The sequence below is a fragment of the Rana temporaria genome, chromosome 11 (genome assembly GCF_905171775.1).
Source record: "Rana temporaria chromosome 11, aRanTem1.1, whole genome shotgun sequence".
Classification (NCBI taxonomy): domain Eukaryota; kingdom Metazoa; phylum Chordata; class Amphibia; order Anura; family Ranidae; genus Rana; species Rana temporaria.
The window spans coordinates 55,037,032-55,059,340 of record NC_053499.1 but is presented as its reverse complement, the minus strand read 5'-3'; the positions used below and the strand labels follow the sequence as shown (position 1 = coordinate 55,059,340).

The 22,309-nt window shown below is 42.9% G+C and overlaps 1 protein-coding gene across 2 annotated transcripts in view; it reads right to left on the bottom strand.

Moving 5' to 3' along the window:
- Positions 1 to 259: 259 nt before the first annotated feature.
- Positions 260 to 22,309, bottom strand: part of LOC120917326 (pre-mRNA-processing factor 39-like) — a 78,796-nt gene continuing 56,746 nt past the window's right edge. For both annotated transcript variants that reach the window (XM_040328544.1, XM_040328545.1), the window contains 8 exons: positions 20,041 to 20,145; positions 19,759 to 19,923; positions 17,560 to 17,686; positions 16,147 to 16,415; positions 14,245 to 14,423; positions 9,867 to 9,923; positions 993 to 1,470; positions 260 to 903 (listed from right to left, as the gene is read on the bottom strand). In XM_040328544.1, the coding sequence (XP_040184478.1) occupies positions 859 to 903; positions 993 to 1,470; positions 9,867 to 9,923; positions 14,245 to 14,423; positions 16,147 to 16,415; positions 17,560 to 17,686; positions 19,759 to 19,923; positions 20,041 to 20,145 (1,425 nt within the window). In that variant the 3' untranslated portion in view covers positions 260 to 858. The remainder of the gene's footprint in view (positions 904 to 992; positions 1,471 to 9,866; positions 9,924 to 14,244; positions 14,424 to 16,146; positions 16,416 to 17,559; positions 17,687 to 19,758; positions 19,924 to 20,040; positions 20,146 to 22,309) is intronic.

Sequence of the window (22,309 nt, the reverse complement as noted above, 5' to 3'; positions counted from 1 at the left end):
TGAATAAAACATAGGACACTTCATTTACATCAACACTGCTGCAAAGTTTTACTAACATAGCCCCTGACTTCCATAGTGGAGTTGATCTGAGGACAAATAAAGGTAAAACAAATGCAAATTTCTGCTGACCACTAGCCGTAGAATAGGCTACATTTAATTAAGAGAAAATCTAGGAACTGCCAATCCTATGACCTGAATTAAGAAACATGCCAATTTGGCAACATGTTTGCTGACCTCAGTGTAAACGAAATACTAACACTTCATTTAAGTCATTTATTGTTCCAAAATTAATAAAACGACATTAACTGTAAACATTTATTTACAAAGGGCAATAAACTGAAATGTAATAATTCTTAGTAAATTAAGCCTGTACATGATATTTTGAGAAAAAGAGGCATATGTACCAACGGGTCAGCAGAATTTGCTGGTAAAGCACACCTACGGATAGATGCTAGCCATTGGATTAACCCTCTGTTATGCAAATCTCAGTTTCAGCCCTGAATGGAGCTTTTCGCCCTTGTAGAGATCACAATTTGCCAACAAAGGTCACAAGCCATAACTACTGACCAATACAAAAGTCCAAGAGCAGGTGGTGCCAAAATCAAACTCAGGAACTGAACTTGAGATTTGTATAACAGTGTTACATTTCCCACTTCCAGGGAACTCTTAGCTATCCAAATTCAGGTTCCTTTTTGTGCCTGGTTTTATCTCCATGGAAGTGTACTTCAATTACAGCTGAAAACAAAAAAATGTAACACCATGAACTGTAATTGGTTGTCTTTTTAACACAGCAGAGTTTAAGCTTCTCATTGGTGTTATCATATGGTCGCACCTTCTTGTGAACAGAATAATGCAGGATCACTGGGGTGGAAAGAATCTGTTCCAACCTTGAGCTCCAAAGTTCTATAAAAAATAAAAAAAAGAGGAGTATTTAGGTTAGACATTGCAAGTCAAACACCAACACAGCAATTTATCCGAGTGTCTTGGCTCACCTGAAACCATGGTCCATAGCCAAACATAGGGGGCATGTTAAACCGCATCCTGTAATTGTCCATAAGTGGTGCAGGGGGTCCACTATAAGGGCCTGGAGGTGGAGGAGGGATCATGCCTTGATTGAAGTGATTAAACTCTCTTGGTGCTGAATATTGATTGAAGAAAGGCTGCATTGGTGCATTTTGAGGTGGGCCATATGGTCTTTTAGGTGCAAATAATGGTCGTGGGCTATAGTAATTACTACTTGGATAAGGTTGTACAGTGGCGGTCATAGTATTTGGTTTTGAAAAAAATGATACAGTTGCAGCGTTTCCTGGCACTGAAACATTGGATGTTAGACTCCTCGCAGGTTCTGGTGCATTTGTTGTAGACTTATCCTCAGGAGGAACTTCTTGTTTTAAACTTTTAGGTGGTGGCGGAACTCCTGGTGGGTAGCAGTCTTCAGAAATTGAGTCTTTCCTGACTATATCTTTGTTTCTGCATAAAATAAAAATATCGATTTATCAACAATGTATTATGCTTGGATTTGTGGTCTCACTGTTACTTCTCATAATCTTCTGTATACACGTATTGTATAAACCCTACATCTGGAAATACTATTCAAGTTTCAATATACTACAAGAGAAGAAAAGGTTGCTGTAGACCCAACACATTCATTTAAAGAGTGTGTTGTTTACCAAGTGGACTGAAACGGACTACTTTTTATAAGGATGATTAAAGGAGAAGTACAGATAAAGAGCGTTTGGCTGTACATCTCCTATGGATTACAGGAGTGCAGTTCATTTTGCACTCCTGTGACCCCCTTTTAGCAGAGGGCGGGCTGAAGTCCACTCTCTGCTGATGTAACAGAAGTTGGTCCAGGGTCTGCGACATCACGACAATGGAAGTTGGGATCCACCAGGTCCCTGGACCTACACCTGGCTCAGGCTCTCAGCGAGCCACTGAAAGCCTGAGCCGGCCACTCCGGAGAGCTGTGACTCTGTTTGGGGCACTGTGAGAACCGAGCGATCGGCAATGTTCGATCGCTTGGTTCTCAGTGTAGAGGCGCCGGGGGACAGATGCAGCATTGGACCAATACTGCATCCACCTAGGTAAGTATGATTCTTAAAAAAAACCAAAAAAAAAAACCCTTACTTCTCTTTTAATCCATGGGAGCAGCACTTGGCCTTTCCTGGTGTACCTGTTGGAATATGTGGAAGAATACGGTTCATGCCCTGCTGTACCTCTACTATAATGGCTAGGTCACACGACAATGCCCACGTTCAGTTTGTGTTTCCACACATACAGTGCCTTGCGAAAGTTTTCGGCCCCCTTGAACTTTGCGACCTTTTGCCACATTTCAGGCTTCAAACATAAAGATATAAAACTGTAATTTTTTTTGAAGAATCAACAAGTGGGACACAATCATGAAGTGGAACGAAATTTATTGGATATTTCAAACTTTTTTAACAAATAAAAAACTGAAAAATTGGGCGTGCAAAATTATTCAGCCCCCTTAAGTTAATACTTTGTAGCCCCACCTTTTGCTGCAATTACAGCTGTAAGTCGCTTGGGGTATGTCTCTATCAGTTTTGCACATCGAGAGACTGACATTTTTGCCCATTCCTCCTTGCACAACAGCTCGAGCTCAGTGAGGTTGGATGGAGAGCGTTTGTGAACAGCAGTTTTCAGTTCTTTCCACAGATTCTCGATTGGATTCAGGTCAGGACTTTGACTTGGCCATTCTAACCTGGATATGTTTATTTGTGAACCATTCCATTGTAGATTTTGCTTTATGTTTTGGATCATTGTCTTGTTGGAAGACAAATCTCCGTCCCAGTCTCAGGTCTTTTGCAGACTCCATCAGGTTTTCTTCCAGAATGGTCCTGTATTTGGCTTCATCCATCTTACCATCAATTTTAACCATCTTCCCTGTCCCTGCTGAGGAAAAGCATCAAACCATGATGCTGCCACCACCATGTTTCTCAGTGGGGATGGTGTGTTCAGGGTGATGAGCTGTGTTGCTTTTACGCCAAACATAACGTTTTGCATTGTTGCCAAAAAGTTTGATTTTGGTTTCATCTGACCAGAGCACCTTCTTCCACATGTTTGGTGTGTCTTCTAGGTGGCTTGTGCCAAACTTTAAACGACACTTTTTATGGATATCTTTAAGAAATAGCTTTCTGCTTGCCACTCTTCCATAAAGGCCAGATTTGTGCAGTATACGACTGATTGTTGTCCTATGGACAGAGTCTCCCACCTCAGCTGTAGATCTCTGCAGTTCATCCAGAGTGATCATGGGCCTCTTGGCTGCATCTCTGATCAGTCTTCTCCTTGTATGAGCTGAAAGTAGAGGGACGGCCAGGTCTTCGTAGATTTGCAGTGGTCTGATACTCCTTCCATTTCAATATTATCGCTTGCACAGTGCTCCTTGGGATGTTTAAAGCTTGGAAAATCTTTTTGTATCCAAATCCGGCTTTAAACTTCTCCACAACAGTATCTCGGACCTGCCTGGTGTGTTCCTTGTTCTTCATGATGTTCTCTGCGCTTCAAACGGACCTCTGAGACTATCACAGTGCAGGTGCATTTATATGGAGACTTGATTACACACAGGTGGATTGTTCTATTTATCATCATTAGTCATTTAGGTCAACATTGGATCATTCAGAGATCCTCACTGAACTTCTGGAGAGAGTTTGCTGCACTGAAAGTAAAGGGGCTGAATAATTTTGCACGCCCAATTTTTCAGTTTTTTATTTGTTAATAAAGTTTGAAATATCCAATAAATTTCGTTCCACTTCATGATTGTATCCCACTTGTTGTTGATTCTTCAAAAAAAAATTACAGTTTTATATCTTTATGTTTGAAGCCTGAAATGTGGCAAAAGGACCCAAAGTTCAAGGGGGCCGAATACTTACGCAAGGCACTGTATTTAATGTGTTTGTGATGCATTTCAGGGCTTTTTTCCTTTTTTTTTTTAATCTCCCCCTTGTGTTTATCTGTCGTCTGGTGAGTTTACACATGTAAACAATAAAAAAATCAAAAAAATCATGCAAGTGTACTTGTTTTAAAAGCACTGGTACTGAATGCACTGGTGTGAACCAGGGTAACCAGAAAACAATGATTGTACTTTGAATACATTCAGGATGTGCTTAAAAAGGCAACTGAAGGCATATGGTATGAAAATCCATAAACTTAATCGCACAAAATACAACCCAACACCAGTTCCCCATTGTGTCCCCATAAACCAGGGTGCTTTATCCCACAATTCCTCTTCCGTGACACCTCCAGATAAGTAGCATGCACTACATTAACCACTTGCCTACTGGGCACTTTTACCCCCTTCCTGCCAAGGCCAATTTTCTGTTTTCAGTGTTGTCACACTTTGAATGACAATTGCGTGGTCATGCAACATTGTAATTTTTATATTTTTTTACATACAAATAGAGATTTCTTTTGGTGGTATTTAATCACCACTGGGTTTTTTATTTTTTGCTAAACAAACTAGAAAATACAGAAAATTGTGAAAAGTTTTTCTTAGTTTCTGTTATAATAAAAAAAATTCTCCTTCACTGATGTGTGCTGATGAGGCTGCACTGATGGACAATGATAGGCAGCACTGATGGTCACTGTTGGGGCTGTACCGATAATCAGTGGCCTGATCATCAGTGTCCCATGTCCCACTGGCCGGTTACCAGCTCTCTTCTCCTCACGCTGCGACAGTGTGTGAGGTAAGGTATGCAGATAACTGGCAAGTGTGTTTACATTGTGATCGGCTGTGATTGGACACCGCTGATCACGTGGTAAAGGGACATGGTGATTAGGCCTTTACTCCGAAATCACAGCTATCACAGAGCCTGTAGCTCCGAGCACGTAGCCCACCTTCTGGTCTAAAATGTACAGCATTCCCGGATGTCGCCCCGCTTCCGGTGACGTCACTTCCGTGGGATCCACCCTGGTTCCGTCATACCTTCTGATGACCACAGGACGGGCAGCGGACCCCCTACCATCTTAGCAGCCTGTGGATGCATGTGCACGCTAGGAGACCTGAATGATACTACCTACAGATGAGCTTGTTTTAAATTCTTATCCTGTGAGTGTTTCTTGTATCTTGCCATTAAATCGTTCTGCTAATACTACACTCAGGTGCCTTATTTTTGCTACCAATGTCGCATGTATCGCATGCACTGTCCGGGTCCATGTTCTCCTTGCCGGTCTGCACTACTGTCCTGCTACTCAGCACTGTGGTACTATCATTCCCATGCATGTTTTACCTGTCCCTATACTACAATGGCTGCACTGACTAGATTTATGTCCTGGAATGTAAGGGGACTGAACAACCCGGTTAAACGCCTGGCCGTGCTTCGCACGATCAGGCGGATAGCTGCTGATATTATTTGTCTGCAGGAGACTCACCTCCCCCCGACCTCCACGCCCCAATTTGCGGTAAGGCAATTTAGCCACCAATTTCATTCCACTTTCTCAGTGTACTCGAGGGGGGTGAGTATCCTGGTCAAGCAGGGCACACAGTTCACTGCCCTGAAAACGCAAATTGATCCGGATGGAAGGTATATTTTTATCTTATGTTGTATACACGGTACCAAATGCATTTTGGCTGGAATTTATATTCCCCCTCCTTTTTCATCTAGCATATTGAAGATATTGACTGACTTCATGGCCCGCTTTACGGGTATACCTGTATTAGTGATCGGGGATTTTAATAATTGTCTAGATACTGCTAGGGATAGGATGTCTGCGCGGGGAGGGGTGGGGGGGCAGGGAGGGAGTGGGCCTACTCCGTTTGCCCGTTTACTGGCGGAAATGGGTCTCACAGATGTTTGGAGGGTCTATAATCCAGAGGCCAAAGTTTACTCCTGCCAGTCTGCCTCTATTGGATGTCTATCCAGAATTGACCTAGGTTTGGGGAATGATCTGCTTTTACCAATGTTGGAGTCTTCCCAATATCACCCCAGACAGGTATCGGACCACTCCCCACTTTCAATAGACATCAGGTGTGGGGCCCGCAGGGGTAACACCCTCTGGAAGCTCAACCCCTTTTGGCTATCACTTATCCCAGATCCTGACCCTATCCCGGAACTCCTCACAAATTTTCTTGAACGAAACTTGAACACTGCAGCATTAGACGTGGTATGGGATACGACCAAAGCCTTCCTAAGAGGCCAATTTATTAGGGAAATCTCTAAGGTTAAAACGTCTACAAAGCAATGGGAAATGTCAGTGTTAGAGGAGGTGCGATCCTCTGAAGCCAAGTATATTGCAGACCCCACAGACGATAATAGAAGATCGTGGTTAGCGACTCAAACCTTACTTAAAGACCTGTCCATGCAGTTAGCTGAAAATAAACGCTTTTTCCTACAACAGAGTCACTTTGAAGAAGGTGAAAACACAGGCCATATGTTAGCATTACTCGCTAGATCACAACAGTCATCATCTTACATTGCGTCGATCACGAATCACGCGGGGTCCCCTTGCCACTCAACTAAAGAAGTTATAGAGGCCTTTAAACTTTTTTTTCAGGATGTCTATTCCTCCAAAGTTAATCCCACTCAGGACGAAATCCACTCGTTCCTAGACAAATACCCCATTCCGTCTTTGTCTGCCTCAGATGTTGCTCTACTTAATGCCCCTCTGACTGAGGAGGAACTACTAGAAGCACTGGCACACTCAAAAAACGGCCGAGCCCCAGGGGCGGACGGGTTACCATCTGAGGTATACAAAAGATATGCTACCCAACTCCTCCCTGCTTTACTCAAGGTCTATAACCATGCACTTGACACAGGTTTCCTCCCCCCATCCATGAATGAGGCCCTTGTGGTGGTTCTGCTGAAGCCCGGTAAGGAACCCTTGTCACCGGACTCCTACAGGCCAATTTCGCTTCTGACATGTGATGTCAAGCTGTTGGCCAGGGCTCTGGCTAGCAGGTTGGCGAAATGCATACAAAAGGTGATTCACAGGGATCAGTCTGGATTTATTCCAACGAGGTCTACCTCACAGAATCTGCGCAGACTCTTCCTGAACTTACAAATCCCCCCAGATAATGTGGGTAACAGGGCGGTTCTATCGTTGGACGCCGCCAAGGCGTTTCGACAGCGTAGAATGGCCCTATCTTTGGGAGGTCCTGGCTCGGTTTGGGATGGGGCCCACATTTTTGAAATGGGTTCAGCTCCTGTATAGCTCCCCGACGGCGAGAATGCGCATCAATGGGGAAGTATCAGAACCCTTTCATCTCGCTAGGGGCACTCGGCAGGGGTGCCCTTTGTCGCCCCTGCTGTTTGCCCTGGCTCTCGAACCATTGGCCATACATATCAGGCACATGCAGGACATAGTGGGGTTTCAGAGAGGGCCTAGGAAAGATGTGGTTTCCCTCTACGCTGATGACACTCTGATATACCTGGGAGACACAGACAACTCTCTACAAAATGTCATGAACCTGATTGCTGGCTTCGGTCAGCTCTCGGGTTTCACTATCAATTGGAACAAATCTGTTCTTATGCCCTTAGATCCCCTGCCGGGTCCATTGCCTGAGTGCGCAAGGGACATCGCTGTGGTGGATGAATTTCGATATTTGGGCATACAGGTCACGCCATTCCCGCTTAACTACCTAGACAAAAACCTGTCACCATTGCTACAGAAACTCCGCCTAAAATGTTCAGCCTGGAGGAAGTTGCCACTATCTGTGACTGGTAGGGTCAACCTCATTAAGATGGTATGGGCGCCTCAGCTCCTATACATCTTTCACAATTCCCCAATCTGGATCACTCATAGATGGTTTACTCGGATAGACTCTCAGTTTAGGGAATTAATTTGGGGGGGTAAATCACCTCGTATTAGTCTACACTCACTGCAGCTCACAAAAGACCAGGGGGGTTTAGCAGTCCCACACTCTAGATTCTATTTTATAGCCTCGCAACTCCAACATCTTGGCAACTGGGGAGTGGTAGATAGCTCTGACCCGATTAGGTCACTGATGGTCCCGGTGGATTCGGCTCTCCCGGCTCTGGTGTATCTGGAGGCTGGTCTTACTCAGTTCCCTGATACTTTTCCCACAATAGGCCTGTTGAACAAACTATGGAAGTATGTGAGAAGTATTTTTAAACTTAAATCAATCTGCCAGTTCACTCCAATCTGGAGAAATAAATACCTGGGGGAACTCTTTATTCTGAAGGGCTTCGGCTCATGGGAAATTCTTGGGATACATTACGTCACCCAGTTGTTCTCTGGTAATGTCTTTAAAACTTTTGCTGCCATGAAAGAGGACTTTGGCTTACATAACACTCAATTCTATCAATATCTACAGTTGAGACACGCAGTACAGTGCGAGAGTAGACTCTCCCCGTTAGTTGTGACAGCACACCCGTTGATGAGAGATGTGCTCTCCACGGAGGATAGAAATGGCATGATTTCACGGGTCTATGCAAGGCTACTTCAACATACACATGATGCCAGTAAACTTCCTTGTAGACGTGGGTGGGAGCGTGACTTGGGACCTATAGACGGGGAAACCTGGGAGTTGTGTCTGACATCTGCCCCCTTAGTCTCAGTCTCTGCTTCCCAGAGACTGTCCCACTTATATCTACTACACAGGGTGTACAGGACCCCGGCTAGGCTACACAAGTGGGGCTTTAGAGACACCCCCTTGTGCCCTAAATGCACCGCACAAAATGGAGATCTGCTGCATATGATGTGGAAGTGCCCCAAACTATTTCGGTATTGGAAATTTGTTCTGGATACTATAGCTCAGGTGTTTCAGATACCAGTTCTTACTGACCCAGTGGTCTGCCTCCTTGGTGCCTTGGAACTACCTGACCTGTCACCAAATGGCCATACTGCAGTGCTACGACTGCTTTATCTTGCCCGCAAGGAGATTGCTAAATTATGGATCACCCCTAGGGTACCAACGGGTGCGCAATGGGTGAAACAGGCTAACAGTATTTTAATACGTGAGAAACTAACATATCAACACCGGGGTGCCTTAAAAAAGTTTTACTCTATGTGGCAGCCATGGCTGGATGTACCGGGACTGGGTCCCTTGCAATTGGTGAGAGACAGATTGCTACAGGGATAGAGTATCTTACTTTAGTGAAAGGGAGTGTGATGGTGCTGCGGGTGGGGAGAGAGAGAGGAACATGCTACATCATTTATTGGAGAACCTAAAAAGGCACGGAGAATATGATAGAGGTCCACAGCTTTCTTTCTTTCTTTCTTTCTTTCTCTTTTTCTTTCTTTTTTTTTTTTTTTTTTTTTTTTCTCTCTTTCTCTTTCTTTTTCTTTCCTCTTCTTCTCTTTTCTTTCCTCCTTCTCTCCTATTTACCTTCCTCCCTTTCCTTCCAACTTTAGTTTATTTCACTTTCTTTTACCTCCTGAGATTGCAGTCGGATGCATCTGCACACAGTCAGATTACGTTTCCCAGGGTGATGCTACATATGACATGCAGTACTGTAAAGTATAACATTTTCTCATGATTGTACTGTTTATGGATATGTTGGATATAGGATTATATCCTGATTCTTCCCTGTAAACTGCAAATAATGTTGATCTGTCTGTGTACAATTATATGATTGTATTCCTATCTGTATACAATAAACTTGCTTTTTGATTCAAAAAAAAATACTACACTCAGGTGGCGCTTCCTGTTTCACTTTCTTGTCCTAGATACAGAGTTGGCTATCTCTGAGTACAGCTGCCGCCATCCATTACCATTCACCGATTCCATATGAACTTATGTATTTGCTCAAGATCTTAACCCTCTTTATTGGCATGTTAACGGTTACACCGATTTTTGCGCTTATAGTATTGATGTTTCCATTATATACAATTTTACAACTGTGGAGAGGAACCAAAACAACCAGTCATTATTTAGTTAAGACACTCACCCATCATCTATTTTTGTCTTCAGATACGTTTGATGTTCATTGTAGGCATCTATCCAGCTACAAAATAAAACATAATACAATCATCAAGAAGTACCAAGCAAAAACAATTTCAAAAGAAGCAGAATGGTATTATGCAGATAAGAGCATAAAAATATGTGTAGGCAATGCTGTATTCCAAATTCTCCAGATGGCCGACACTTTTCATGGCAAAAGAAATTAAACACATTGGCTTCTTTCAACAAAAGTATTATTGAAAACTTATTTTGAAATGCATCCTATTTTTATATTGAGTGTAAGCAATACAAAATGTCAAATTACATCACATTATGTTTATCCACCTACATAATGTAAGTTTAGGCAGTATGGTCCTGTACAGATTTTACAGCAACCCTTGAGCGCCTGTGTTGATGGGCTTTAGTTCACTTGGGAATGCAAAAGAAGCTGAATCAGGTCATCTAGCACCTGCTATGAATTCTCCATCATCTCAGAAATGTTCAAACAGATGTCAAAAGTACGCTGCATTTGCCCATCAAGCAGCCGGTCCATATAATCACTTATAGCTGGATTCACGTTGGGCGGCGTATTTTTGAGCCGGCGTATCGTATTTACGCTACGCCGCTGTAAGTCAGAGAGGCAAGTGCTGTATTCACAAAAGCACTTGCCTCCTAAGTTACGGCGGTGTAGCGTAAATGGGCCGGCGTAAGCGCGCCTAATTCAAATTGTGATGAGGTGGGCGTGTTTTATGTAAATAAACCATGACCCGACGTGATTGACGTTTTAAACGAACGGCGCATGCGCCGTCTGTGGACATATCCCAGTGTGCATTGCTCCAAAGTACGCCGCAAGGACTTATTGGTTTCGACGTGAACGTAAATTACGTCCAGCCCCATTCACGGACGACTTACACAAAATTTTCAAAATTCTACGCGGGAACGACTACCATACTTAACATTGGCTAGGCCAGCTTTTTGTTCGACCAACTTTACGCCTGAAAACGCCTTACGTAAACGGCGTATCTTTACTGCGACGGGCAAGCGTACGTTTGTGAATAGGCGTATCTCGCTGATTTACGCATTCTAGGCGTAAATCAGCGTTCACGCCCCTAGCGGCCGGGGGAACTAGACAGCTAAGATACGACGGCGCAGGCAGTCGTATCTTAGCTACATTTAAGTGTATCTCAATTTGAGAATACACTTAAATGTACGACGGCTTAGATTCAGAGTTACGATGGCGTATCTACTGATACGCCGGCTTAACTCTTTCTGAATCTAGCTATTAAAGTGTAATGACAGCTAAAATATTTATTTTTGCTTTGGAAGGAGTAGGGAAAGGTTAAAACTTCCTGATGCCAGCATATATATATGATATAGCTTCGCTCCTATCACCACCCACAGGAACTGTTTAAATTATAAAAGTCTGACAGAGCGACCTCCCCCATTCTCCTGTTTGTCCTCAAGATCAACACCCACACTATTGCGTCCCTTACCCACCGACTGAGTTGGGTTCCGTCTGGGTTCAGCCTCTCCCAGGCACAGTCCCATATCTTAGGCGGCTAAATGCACAAAAAAGGTGGGGAGCACCTTCTGGTGGTCTTTTTGGGGCTGAGGTGTTCTCTAACCAGAGAAAATAATCCTCTTGTGGCGTACATGCTCGTTTTCAAAACTGTTGGTTTGGGGCTGCATGACTTCTGGTGTCTCTTCTGTGCCATTCTGATTGAATGCTGAGGCTCTGTTCCCATCCTTTCCTTTCTTACTTGCTTGCTTTCCCTTTCTGGCTTTTGTTTTCTTCTGTACTCTGCCTTTTGGGGCATAGTTTTTTTTTTTTTGCCCGTGGCATTGAGCTTTTTTTTTCTGCTGGTCCTCTATGTTTCTATGGTAAGGGCAGGCAATTGGTTTTCCTGTGGAGTGGGGTTGGGGATTATTCAGGTTATACAGCCCTTTCTAAAAACGTTCCCTTTTTTGTCACGCTGTTTCCTTACACCTTTTTCCCAGAATGAGCCTACTGCCACGCAGCCAAGACCGCAATTTCAGGTAGAGGACGCCTATGGGCAAGTAAGTAGATACCAGGGGAAAAGAGTGCATTCTTTTCTAACAAGGAAGGCTTATTCTCTGTTGTAGCCCAGTCCACTCTCGCTCTAGAAGATCCAGTGGATCCCCGATCCAACAAGTAGACAGTGATTCCTCCAGTCCTGCCAGATCCCATCATAAAAGCTACAAAAGTTTGAACAAGCGCAAAACACAGGTCTGCTCAGAGGGCACAATGTCTCAAGAGAAATAAATGTTGGTCAAATGGGGCAGACCCCATGCCAGACAAATTAGTAATGGAGTCTGCTGCAGACATCTTGCCAGGGAAAGACAGGTTGAGATTTAGCAGATGTTGACTCTGCTCAAACAAGTAGTCTGAGACTCTCTGGCCATCTTAGACAACCAGAACCAGAGGATGGTGGACAACTCCCCCACTAGAGTTAAGTCGAACAGCGCAACCCTCTCTAACCAAATAAGTACCAGACACATCAGGGATGACAACGGCTCAGCGGGACCCACGGACTGACTCCCCAGGTCCGACCGTGCACCCAGCTTTATCCGATGTGGTGGCGAAGAATGCATCCTCCTAGGCGGCAGAGCCTGAATGTTTGGGCTTTGAGTTCAGAGTGGTACAACCGATCAAGGCATTTAAAGGGACTGTATAAAGGGAAGACCCAGAACCTCCTCCAAAAAAGTCAGACATATTTTCCTTTTTTGAAAAAAATAGCCTCTTTTCCTCTAATGGCAGAGATCAAGGGCCTATTCCAGGAGTATAGGCAAAAGGTGTAAACGATCCTCAGCCAATCATTTACAAAAGCTGTATCCGCTTGAGGAGGAGACAACACACCAACGGTGGACACGTCGGTTATGAGACTGGCAAGGAATGTCACTCTCCCGTTGGAAGATGCCTCTTCATTTAAAGATATTCTACACAGGTGCAGAGACACGGACTTGCAAAATCCTTGGCGACTGGTGGTGCTTATAAACCCGCTATTGCTCCAACTTCAGTAGCAAGCGCCATGCATGCCTGGACTCAAAATGCAGAACAGTGAAAAAAAACTCTGTGTATGCCTTTTGATAGGGGTCATCTCTTTCATGCCTCCCTGGACAACTTACTTTACGGGGTGAAAAAAAACACCAATTTTCCTCAGCAAAAGAAATCTAAATTTTAGGCTGGAACATTTCCTACCACAGAAACCAGTTTCCCAAAACTCTAAAGCCCGCCATAGATGGATCAAAATGCGACTGGTTCAGCAGGGACCTGATCAACTCCCTTTTCATCATGTCTGAGGGTGCCTGTAATGGACAACTTGCTTCAGATTGCACCAGCAACTTTTTTTTTTTTTTTAAAGGGTACATTTTATTTAGATTTTCAACAATATTGTACAATTACATTCCACAGCGCATATTCACGTACACTACTAGATCTAAGAGTGTCTGTTGGGCATTTCAGAATCAGGCACATGTTTCTCAGATTTGCAAGACTGCCATATGGTCTTCCATTCACATGTTCTCTGAGGTTTACCAGGTGGATGTTCAGGCCTCATCTGATGCCACCTTTGGACACAAGGACATGCATGTGGCTCAATGAGCTACAAACTGTCCCCAATTTTACACTGCAGTCATAGGTGTAAGAAAATTGCAGAGTTAATTAATATAATAATAAATGTTTGCGGTGTTGCCCAACCCTCAGTTGGACTGCTTTAGGATGTCCTATACATCTAAGAATACTTCTGACTTCTGATATCCATTGATGAATGATTAGGAAACAAGATTTTTGACTTTCCTGAAATTCATTAGGTAACACAGGTCCCACCCCTCTGCCTTATGATCACATCTTTCCTGCTTCTGCAAAAAACTGAAGCATGATGGAAGTGGGAGGGGTTATACTGGTTGATTAACAGCTTTGTTCGGCAGTGTCCGTTTACCAATTTTCCTGAAGGTGGCAATATAACCTATGCATCTCAGAATCCCTGTAACTATGTGTCCCTTAATGAACTCCAAGAGAAGAGTTTTACTTTAAATACTTTATGTTTTGTGAATAATTTCCGTGTGTGTTGGAAGAAAAGAATAGGAGATGAATGATGCTGCATAATCAATTACATCCACATTATTAAAGCTACTTCATCTAATAGAGTATGCTATTGCTACTATGACAAACAGTTTTTTTCCTGTGGGATATAAATATATATCTTAAGTCCCCAAACATACAATTATTGTAAAAGTGATTTTATATTTATCTAACAGATATAAGATTATCTGCACTTTAAGAGACAATCGCCAGATGCTGACACTGGGCATCTGAATGTGCTCTTGTACGAACACCTACACCCAACCTGGAAAAGACATTGTACCTTGCTGGGCTACTGCCAAAGTCTTCTAGAAATTCAAGTCGTTTTTGAGATAGGATCTTCTTTGAATCATCAGAGAGTTTACATTTCAAAGCTTCTTCCAAACAGACCAGAGGAGCATCTTCAGCCTCATCTGTGGACATCTTAATCTCCAGCATACACATATGTAAATGGGGATTATCCTAGGAGATATATATATTTAAGTCACAGAACATGCCAAATAAAATCCCAATCAACCAAATGGTATGATACTCTTGTGTCAATCATGGTAAAACATGCTGGTGGAAAAATACTAAATTATATCTGCTATATACTTCTAGTATGAAATAAGGAGTACAACTTCAAATAAAATGCCAAATAAAATAACCTAGGCAGCCGAACAAAAATCTTACTCATTTTAAGTAACAAGAATAAGCATATTTTTCTTGTCACTTTATGGAGTGGAACATTTAAATAATTTTCTCTTTAAGAGAAACGTAAAGCAAAGTTGTTTTTGACAGTACATGCTCCAAGATTGTAATTTTTATCCTTCCTTTACTACCTGAAGAGTTGCTGACCTAGCAGCACACACATACACAGGATATGCACACTCTTTTTTTTTTTTTAAGCCCCGGACCAATATGCTGCCTAAAGACCCAAGGTGTTTTTACAGTTCGGGACTGCGTCGCTTTAACAGACAATTGCACGGTCGTGCGACGTGGCTCCCAAACAAAATTGGCGTCCTTTTTTCCCCACAAATAGAGCTTTCTTTTGGTGGTATTTGATCACATCTGCGGTTTTTAGTTTTTGCGCTATAAACAAAAATAGAGCGACAATTTTGAAAAAAATGCAATATTTTTAACTTTTTGCTATAATAAATATCCCCCAAAAACATATATATAAAAAAAAAAAATTTCCTCAGTTTAGGCCGATACGTATTCTTCTACCTATTTTTGGTTAAAAAAAATCGCAATAATCGTTTATCGGTTGGTTTGCGTAAAATTTATAGCGTTTACAAAATAGGGGATAGTTTTATTGCATTTTTATTATTTTTTTTACTACTAATGGCGGCGATCAGCGTTTTTTTTCGTGACTGCGACATTATGGCGGACACTTCGGACAATTTTGACACATTTTTGGGACCATTGTCATTTTCACAGCAAAAAATGCATTTAAATTGCATTGTTTATTGTGAAAATGACAGCTGCAGTTTGGGAGTTAAACACAGGGGGCGCTGTAACATTTAGTGTTCACTTGGTGTGTGTTTACAACTTATGGGGGGTGTGGCTGTAGGACTGACATCATCGATCGAGTCTCCCTAATAAAAGGGATCACTCGATCGATGCACCGCCATAGTGAAGCACGGGGAAGCCGTGTTTACACACGGCTCTCCCCGTTCTTCAGCTCCGGGGAGCGATCGCGACGGAGCGGCTATAAACGAATAGCCGTGCCGTCGTCCCGGATCGCTCCCCGAGGCTTACCGACCTCCGCATGTACCGGGGGGGGGGGTCCCGATCGGACCCCCGACCCACGTCAAGCAGAGGACGTACGGGTACGTACATGTGCCTGTCAGTGCCATTCTGCTGACATATATTTACATGAGGAGGTCGGCAAGTGGTTAAAGACTGACTGTAAAAGAAGCAAAAATCAAGATGGAAGTTTTGTATGTGCATTCAGACACTTTCCCTTTAAAAGCTGCCCGTACATGAGCAGATCTAAATGCCCAAGGCTTCCTCTCTTTGGCATGCATAGCCCGATCTGGTATAAAATTAGCCATCAGCCATGATTAGCGGATCTTACAAATCAGCAGTCTTGATGGCTGAGGAAAACTTTATAAACAAGATTACAATAATATAAGTTAAATGCTGAAGCTACATAGCAGAGTACAAACCAAACATCTACTTTCAATAGTTCATTCATTCTCACCGGATACTTCTTAATGGTTTCACCAAGTACAGCCTTTGCCTTGTGTGGGTCTCTCTGGAGCTTTAGAATTAGTCGTGAGAGTTTCACAGCATAAAATCCTTTTAACTTTGTGCCTGCACTGATCTGCACAGCCTCCTTTAGCAATCTTTCCGCCTCCTGTAGATTTCCATTGCGCTGTTCCAGACCAACACGCCTCAGACGTACAATGGCTAAACCAGGTGTTCTCTCTTCAAAGCGACACAAAATGGCACGGGCAGAGTCCAAACATCCTGGAAGAAAATAACTATCATAACAAAGAATCTAGGATGCAAATGTAAAAACGGAAAAAAGTAAAGAGGTGTCACAAGTTAAGCCTGTAGATTTCTGTTTTTGAAACTCTTTTCTCCTTGCTGCCGTGTTCTGCTAGAATTGTGACCATTTCAGATGTGCTGCTGGCATCTCTGTTCACCTATGGACGTCGCCTGCTTTACTTTGGATTTATATATTTTTCCTTCTATCACTTCCTTGGTCACCTCCCAGTCTGCTTTCCTATATAACCACTTTACCCCCTTCCTGACCAGGACATTTTTTGCGATACGGCACTGCGTCGCTTTAACTGACAATTGCGCAGTCACTGGAGGAAAACAGAGATTCGTGTTTCTGTTTAGCAGAAACACAAGATCTCCATTTTCCTCCCTCACAGAACAGCGGTCTGTCTTGTTCACATAGGTAGACTGCCGTTCTGTCTCTCCTCTCAACGATCGCTGGTGGCCGGCAGCCGCCGGACCCACTGATTGGCTCCCGCTGTGTCCAATCACAGCATGAGTGCGGCTCCAGCGGCTCGCATTCGTCCCAGAGCCATGGCCGCTTACTACTTTATGCATCTGGTTTGACTATACGTGTATAGATCCCAGCTTTGTCTTCCGTCAATGCTAGCCTGCTGCCCGCCCTTTGCTTGTCTCCTGTTTTTTCCTTCAGTTTCCTGCTATGGTACTCTGCACATGCTACGTGGTCTCTGCATTCTCAGCTGGGTGTACCTGGGAGCCAGGACCTGATTCCAGCTTGCTGCAAGGTCATCCCCACCATCAGGAGCTCTAGTGAAGAAGCAGGCTTAGGGTCTTAGACTCCATGCCCTGTGTAATCCTACAAGAGCTCGCTATCATAGACTCCTGACAGGGGGTGATAATATCTACAGCCCCAGAAATTACTTTTATATCTGCAGTTTGGAAAATGATAGACATAATTGGAGACTTACTAAAGGCAGCACCTCTAACAGTTATGACTGTTTTTTTTTTTTTTTTTTAACATCAGGCCCAAAATATATTATTTTTATGCTTCAAGGCTGAAGCCTGTGAATTGAACAATGTAGGTGCAAAACACTGGCTTAACAAATTTTATGGCACAACATACATAAAACAGAAAATAGTAACTTACCATGCTTCTCCTCAAATGCAGCCCATTGAAGATGTATGCCATATTTTAATGGTAAATGGATACGACAGGCTCTCTCAAATACAGAACGGGCACTCTCCACTGAATGGCACTCCATATATTGTGCATACTGTATGGAAATAAACGTTATTAGTTCAGTTCTTACAGTTCCTGATATTAAAAGCAGACCTTGCCCTAAAATGCTAGATCCATTTATTATATTAGGCCTCCTATAACTTAAATTGCCACAATTCAATTTTTTTTTTTAAAGTTGCCTTATAGCCTGCCAATATTTTGTGTAAATTATATCACTTTCCTGGCTGTCATGCAGATGCAATACTTATCAAGTTACCGATCTAAAGCAAGAACGCAGTAAGTTAAAGGGTTACTAAAGCCTTGTTTTTATATATATATATATATATATAAAAATAACAAACATGTCATACTTACCTCCACTGTGCAGTTCGTTTTGCACAGAGTGGCCCCGATCCTCCTCTTCTGGGGTCCCCCGGCAGCACTAATAGCTCCTCCCTGCATCAGGAAACCACCTAGGAGAAGCGCTCTCCTTGGGGGTGCCTGTGCGGGTGTGCTCCCGAGTCCAGCTTTTCCATCCGTAGACACAGAAAGCCAGACTCGACCCCGCCCCTGGGCCATTGGATTTTATTGACAGCAGCGGGAGCCAATGGCTGTGCTGCTATCAATCTATCCAATTAAGAGCAGTGACCAAGGCCAGAGAGGGTGTGCACGTCCCTGGCATGGGAGCGAACGGGCCCAGGTGAATAAAACAGGGGGGGGGCTGCTCAGTAACAGAAGTTTTTTCACCTCAACACATAGGATGCATTAAGGTGAATACACGCAGGGGTTTACAACCCCTTTAAGAACTCCCACTCTCCATACTTGTTCCAGGTCAGCCACTCATTTTAAAAAACAGCCATGCAACTAACACACAATTTCCTGCGCTTAGAAATGGGGCCAGACACTTATCCTGGCTTATCAGGATATGTCACAAATTGCTGCCCTCCAAAGACTGCTGAAGTCTGAATACACTAAAATCATAAAATAAAACAAAGGGCACACAGGCCTACTGCATTATCCTCAATAAATATATTTAATGTTTATTAAGTAAAAAAAAAAAAGGTAAGTATTATACTCACAAACAAATGCTTGTATCATAGCTTTCCATGAAAGACAATAGCTCAAGTTCATGATGAGACATCCCCATCACTGATAGAAAATGGAGAAATATAGTTATAGTAGGCTGTCTCGTCATGAACTTGAGCTGTTGTATTTCAAGGAAAGCTATGATACAAGCATTTGTTTGCGAGTATAACGCAACTAACTCTTTCAGGAGGCATTAAGTGGTAACTGTGGTTGCCTTGGCAAGTTTTGTTATGTCTACTTGCACTCTTTCCTACAATACCATAGCAGCACATTATTTAGAGAATTTACTCAAATACCAATTAGTATGATTGTGCATATTTTAATCTTCTATCTACATTAGATTACCCCACAGAAATGGCAGTTTTGAACAGAATGATGTCAACACCATTAGCCAAAACAGAGCCTTTAAAGCGGAGGTTCACTCCTACAATATACTTTTTCCCCTTAGATTGATGCTCGTTTTGTCTAGGGGAATCGGCTAGTTGTTTTAAAATATGAGCAGTACTTACGGTTTACGAGATGCATCCTCTCCGTCGCTTCCGGGTATGGGCTGCGGGACTGGGCATTCCTATTTTGATTGACAGTCTTCCGAGAGGCTTCCGACGGTCGCATCCATCGCGTCACGATTTTCCGAAAGAAGCCGAACGTCGGTGCACAGGCGCAGTATAGAGCCGCACCGACGTTCGGCTTCTTTCGGCTACTAGTGACGCGATGGATGCGACCGTCGGAAGCCTCTCGGAAGACTGTCAATCAAGAAGGAACGCCCGCTCCCGAAGACCCATACCCGGAAGCGACGGAGAAGATGCATCTCGAAAACGGGTAAGTACTGCTCATATTTTAAAACAACTAGCCGATTCCCCTAGACAAAACGAGCATCCATCTAAGGGGAAAAGAGAAAAAAAAAAAATGGGTGAACTCCCGCTTTAAGATGTTTTCCCTAAGGACCCTTGTATCACGGCAACATGCCCAACCACCTTGTAAAATCTATGGCCAATCCAATAGCTCCTGCCCCAGAAAATAAATACAATAAACAAGACTTACCGACAGCCAGAAATCCTCATAAAGTGCACAACTCATCAGGCAGCGCTCATACAGTAATACTATACGCTCATGCTGACCCTGAGACACCTCAAACTCCAGATAATCTCTCCAGTTTTGCAGCTGCTTAGCATTCATTGGTATAGCATAGAAATAAAGCCGTTTGATCTGTATGAAAACAAGTTGTACAAAAGAAAACAGAACACAGTAAAAAAAAACAATAATAATGTATAAGGTGGGAGAAAGGAGTGTGAAGGAAAAAAAAAGGAAAGAGAGTGCCCTCACCCTCTCTTCAAAGTTCCAGCGCTTTTCAACTTCTGCTTCATTTACGATATACAACTGCTCTCTAATTTGGAGTATATGTTCCCGAAACTTTGCTATATCAGATTCCTAAAAATGAAAGAAAAAATTGAAAAGTACAACCAGATTGTACATGGCACAGATTTTAGCAAACACTTTGGCACATTTACACCTTTCTCTGTTCTGAATAAATTGTTGCTGGTGTTCCATTTCCTATCTCAAAATAATTTGTGAATAGGAGGACCTGCCTAGAAAAGCCGCAGTGTCTGTATCCTATTACTGTAGCTAAACCAATTGCACAATATAGTATTTTGGTCTTGAGGAGCATTCTGTAACACCATCATAGCACCTCTAGATAGCTACATATCTTTGGAGAATAAATGAAAATGTAATTGTTTATTAACAGTACATTACAAAATGGCTTGACATAAAGTGTTACTAATCCCCCCCCCCCCCCCGACAGAACCTTGGGGGCAAGTTGCACATGCTCAGTTTGGTGTGTATTGCTAGAGTTATTTTTTTGGGGGAGTGCATATAATCAGCACAGGACCAATCAGCACTGTCCAGACAGAGGGTGAGGAGTACTGCAGCCTTATAGAACAATCAGGGGAGAATTAAAACTCCTCCTACAAGCTTTAACCAGTGCTCGGCTGGACACTGATAGAAGTGCTAACTTCTAACTGCTGAGAAAGGGTATTTAGCAGTTTAGATTTACTAAAAACAATTGCATTTCCATGTTCTGTGTACTGTGGGAGACCAGATATAGTGAATGCAGGGTCCTGGGTTTAGTAACATTTTAATAACAACCTAGCGAAAAGTATAAATTAAGTTATCTGAAGACATGTGCAGGTCCTACACCTTACCAGTGATGTTAGTTTACAGAATAGTGGTAATGGCAGTTTCACTTTCACACAATTACAATTTGCTCTTCATTCTTTTTTTTTTTTTGCTGGGGATTCTGCCAGTGTATCCTCTAGATTTCTTGGTGTAAAGAACAATCTGGTTGACCAGCTCTGGCCATCTGCTCCCAGCACATCACAATTACAATGATTATCAAAACCAGAAGAGAAAAGTCAGCTCACCTGATACTCATCATACTATCAAAGCACCCCACAATGGGTGTGCATGTTACATGTGTTTTATTGTGAGAAATACCACTCAAAGGTAGATCATCACAGGCCAAATTGAAGGGGGGGGGGGGGTCAGAGCTTTACTAAATCCATTAAACACGTTAATAGCAATGTGTGGCAATTTGCTTACGTTAAAATCCTAGGTTACATGAGGAACATCATATAATTGTCACCTGTCATTTTAGGATGGACCGATTACCACAATTCACTTTTAATGGATCCAATAAAGCTAAATAAAGCTATGATTTTTAAATGTAATTTGAAATGTGCATTTGCACACAATGATTCTCAACACTGACTCAAAGAACATGTGGGTTTTAATGTTTTCCCCGTGTCATATCTAGAGAGACTGCAATTTTCCCTTTTACTGGAGTATTCTTTTACTAGGAATAAATTTAGCAGGTAAACCTGCTTCCTCTCAAATCTGACTGTTACAGGATTAACCACTTAAGGACCGCCTCCTACACATATACGTCAGCAGAATGGCACGGCTGGGCACATACACGTACAGGTACGTCCTGTACTAGTACCCAGCCGTGGGTCCGAAGCTCCGGGACCGCGGACCCAATCGCCGCTGGAGTGCGGCGATCGGTCCCCGGAGCTGAAGAACGGGGAGAGCCGTGTGTAAACCCCGTTCTTCACTGTGGCGGCTGCATCGATCGCGTGATCCCTTTTATAGGGAGACACGATCGATGACGTCAGACCTACAGCCACACCCCCCTACAGTTGTAAACACACACTAGGTGAAACGAAACTCCTTCAGCGCCCCCTGTGGTTAACTCCCAAACTGCAACTGTCATTTTCACAATAAACAATGCAATTTAAATGCATTTTTTGCTGTGAAAATGACAATGGTCCCAAAAACGTGTTAAAAATTGTCCAAACTGTCCGCCATAATGTGGCAGTCACGAAAAAAAAAATCGCTGATCGCCGCCATAAGTAGTAAAAAAAATTAAAAATTATAAAAATGCAATAAAACTATCCCCTATTTTGTAAACGCTATAAATTTTGCGCAAACCAACCGATAAACGCTTGTGATTTTTTTTTACCAAAAATAGGTAGAAGAATACGTATCGGCCTAAACTGAGGAAAGAAATTTTTTTTTTATATATTTTTGGGGGATA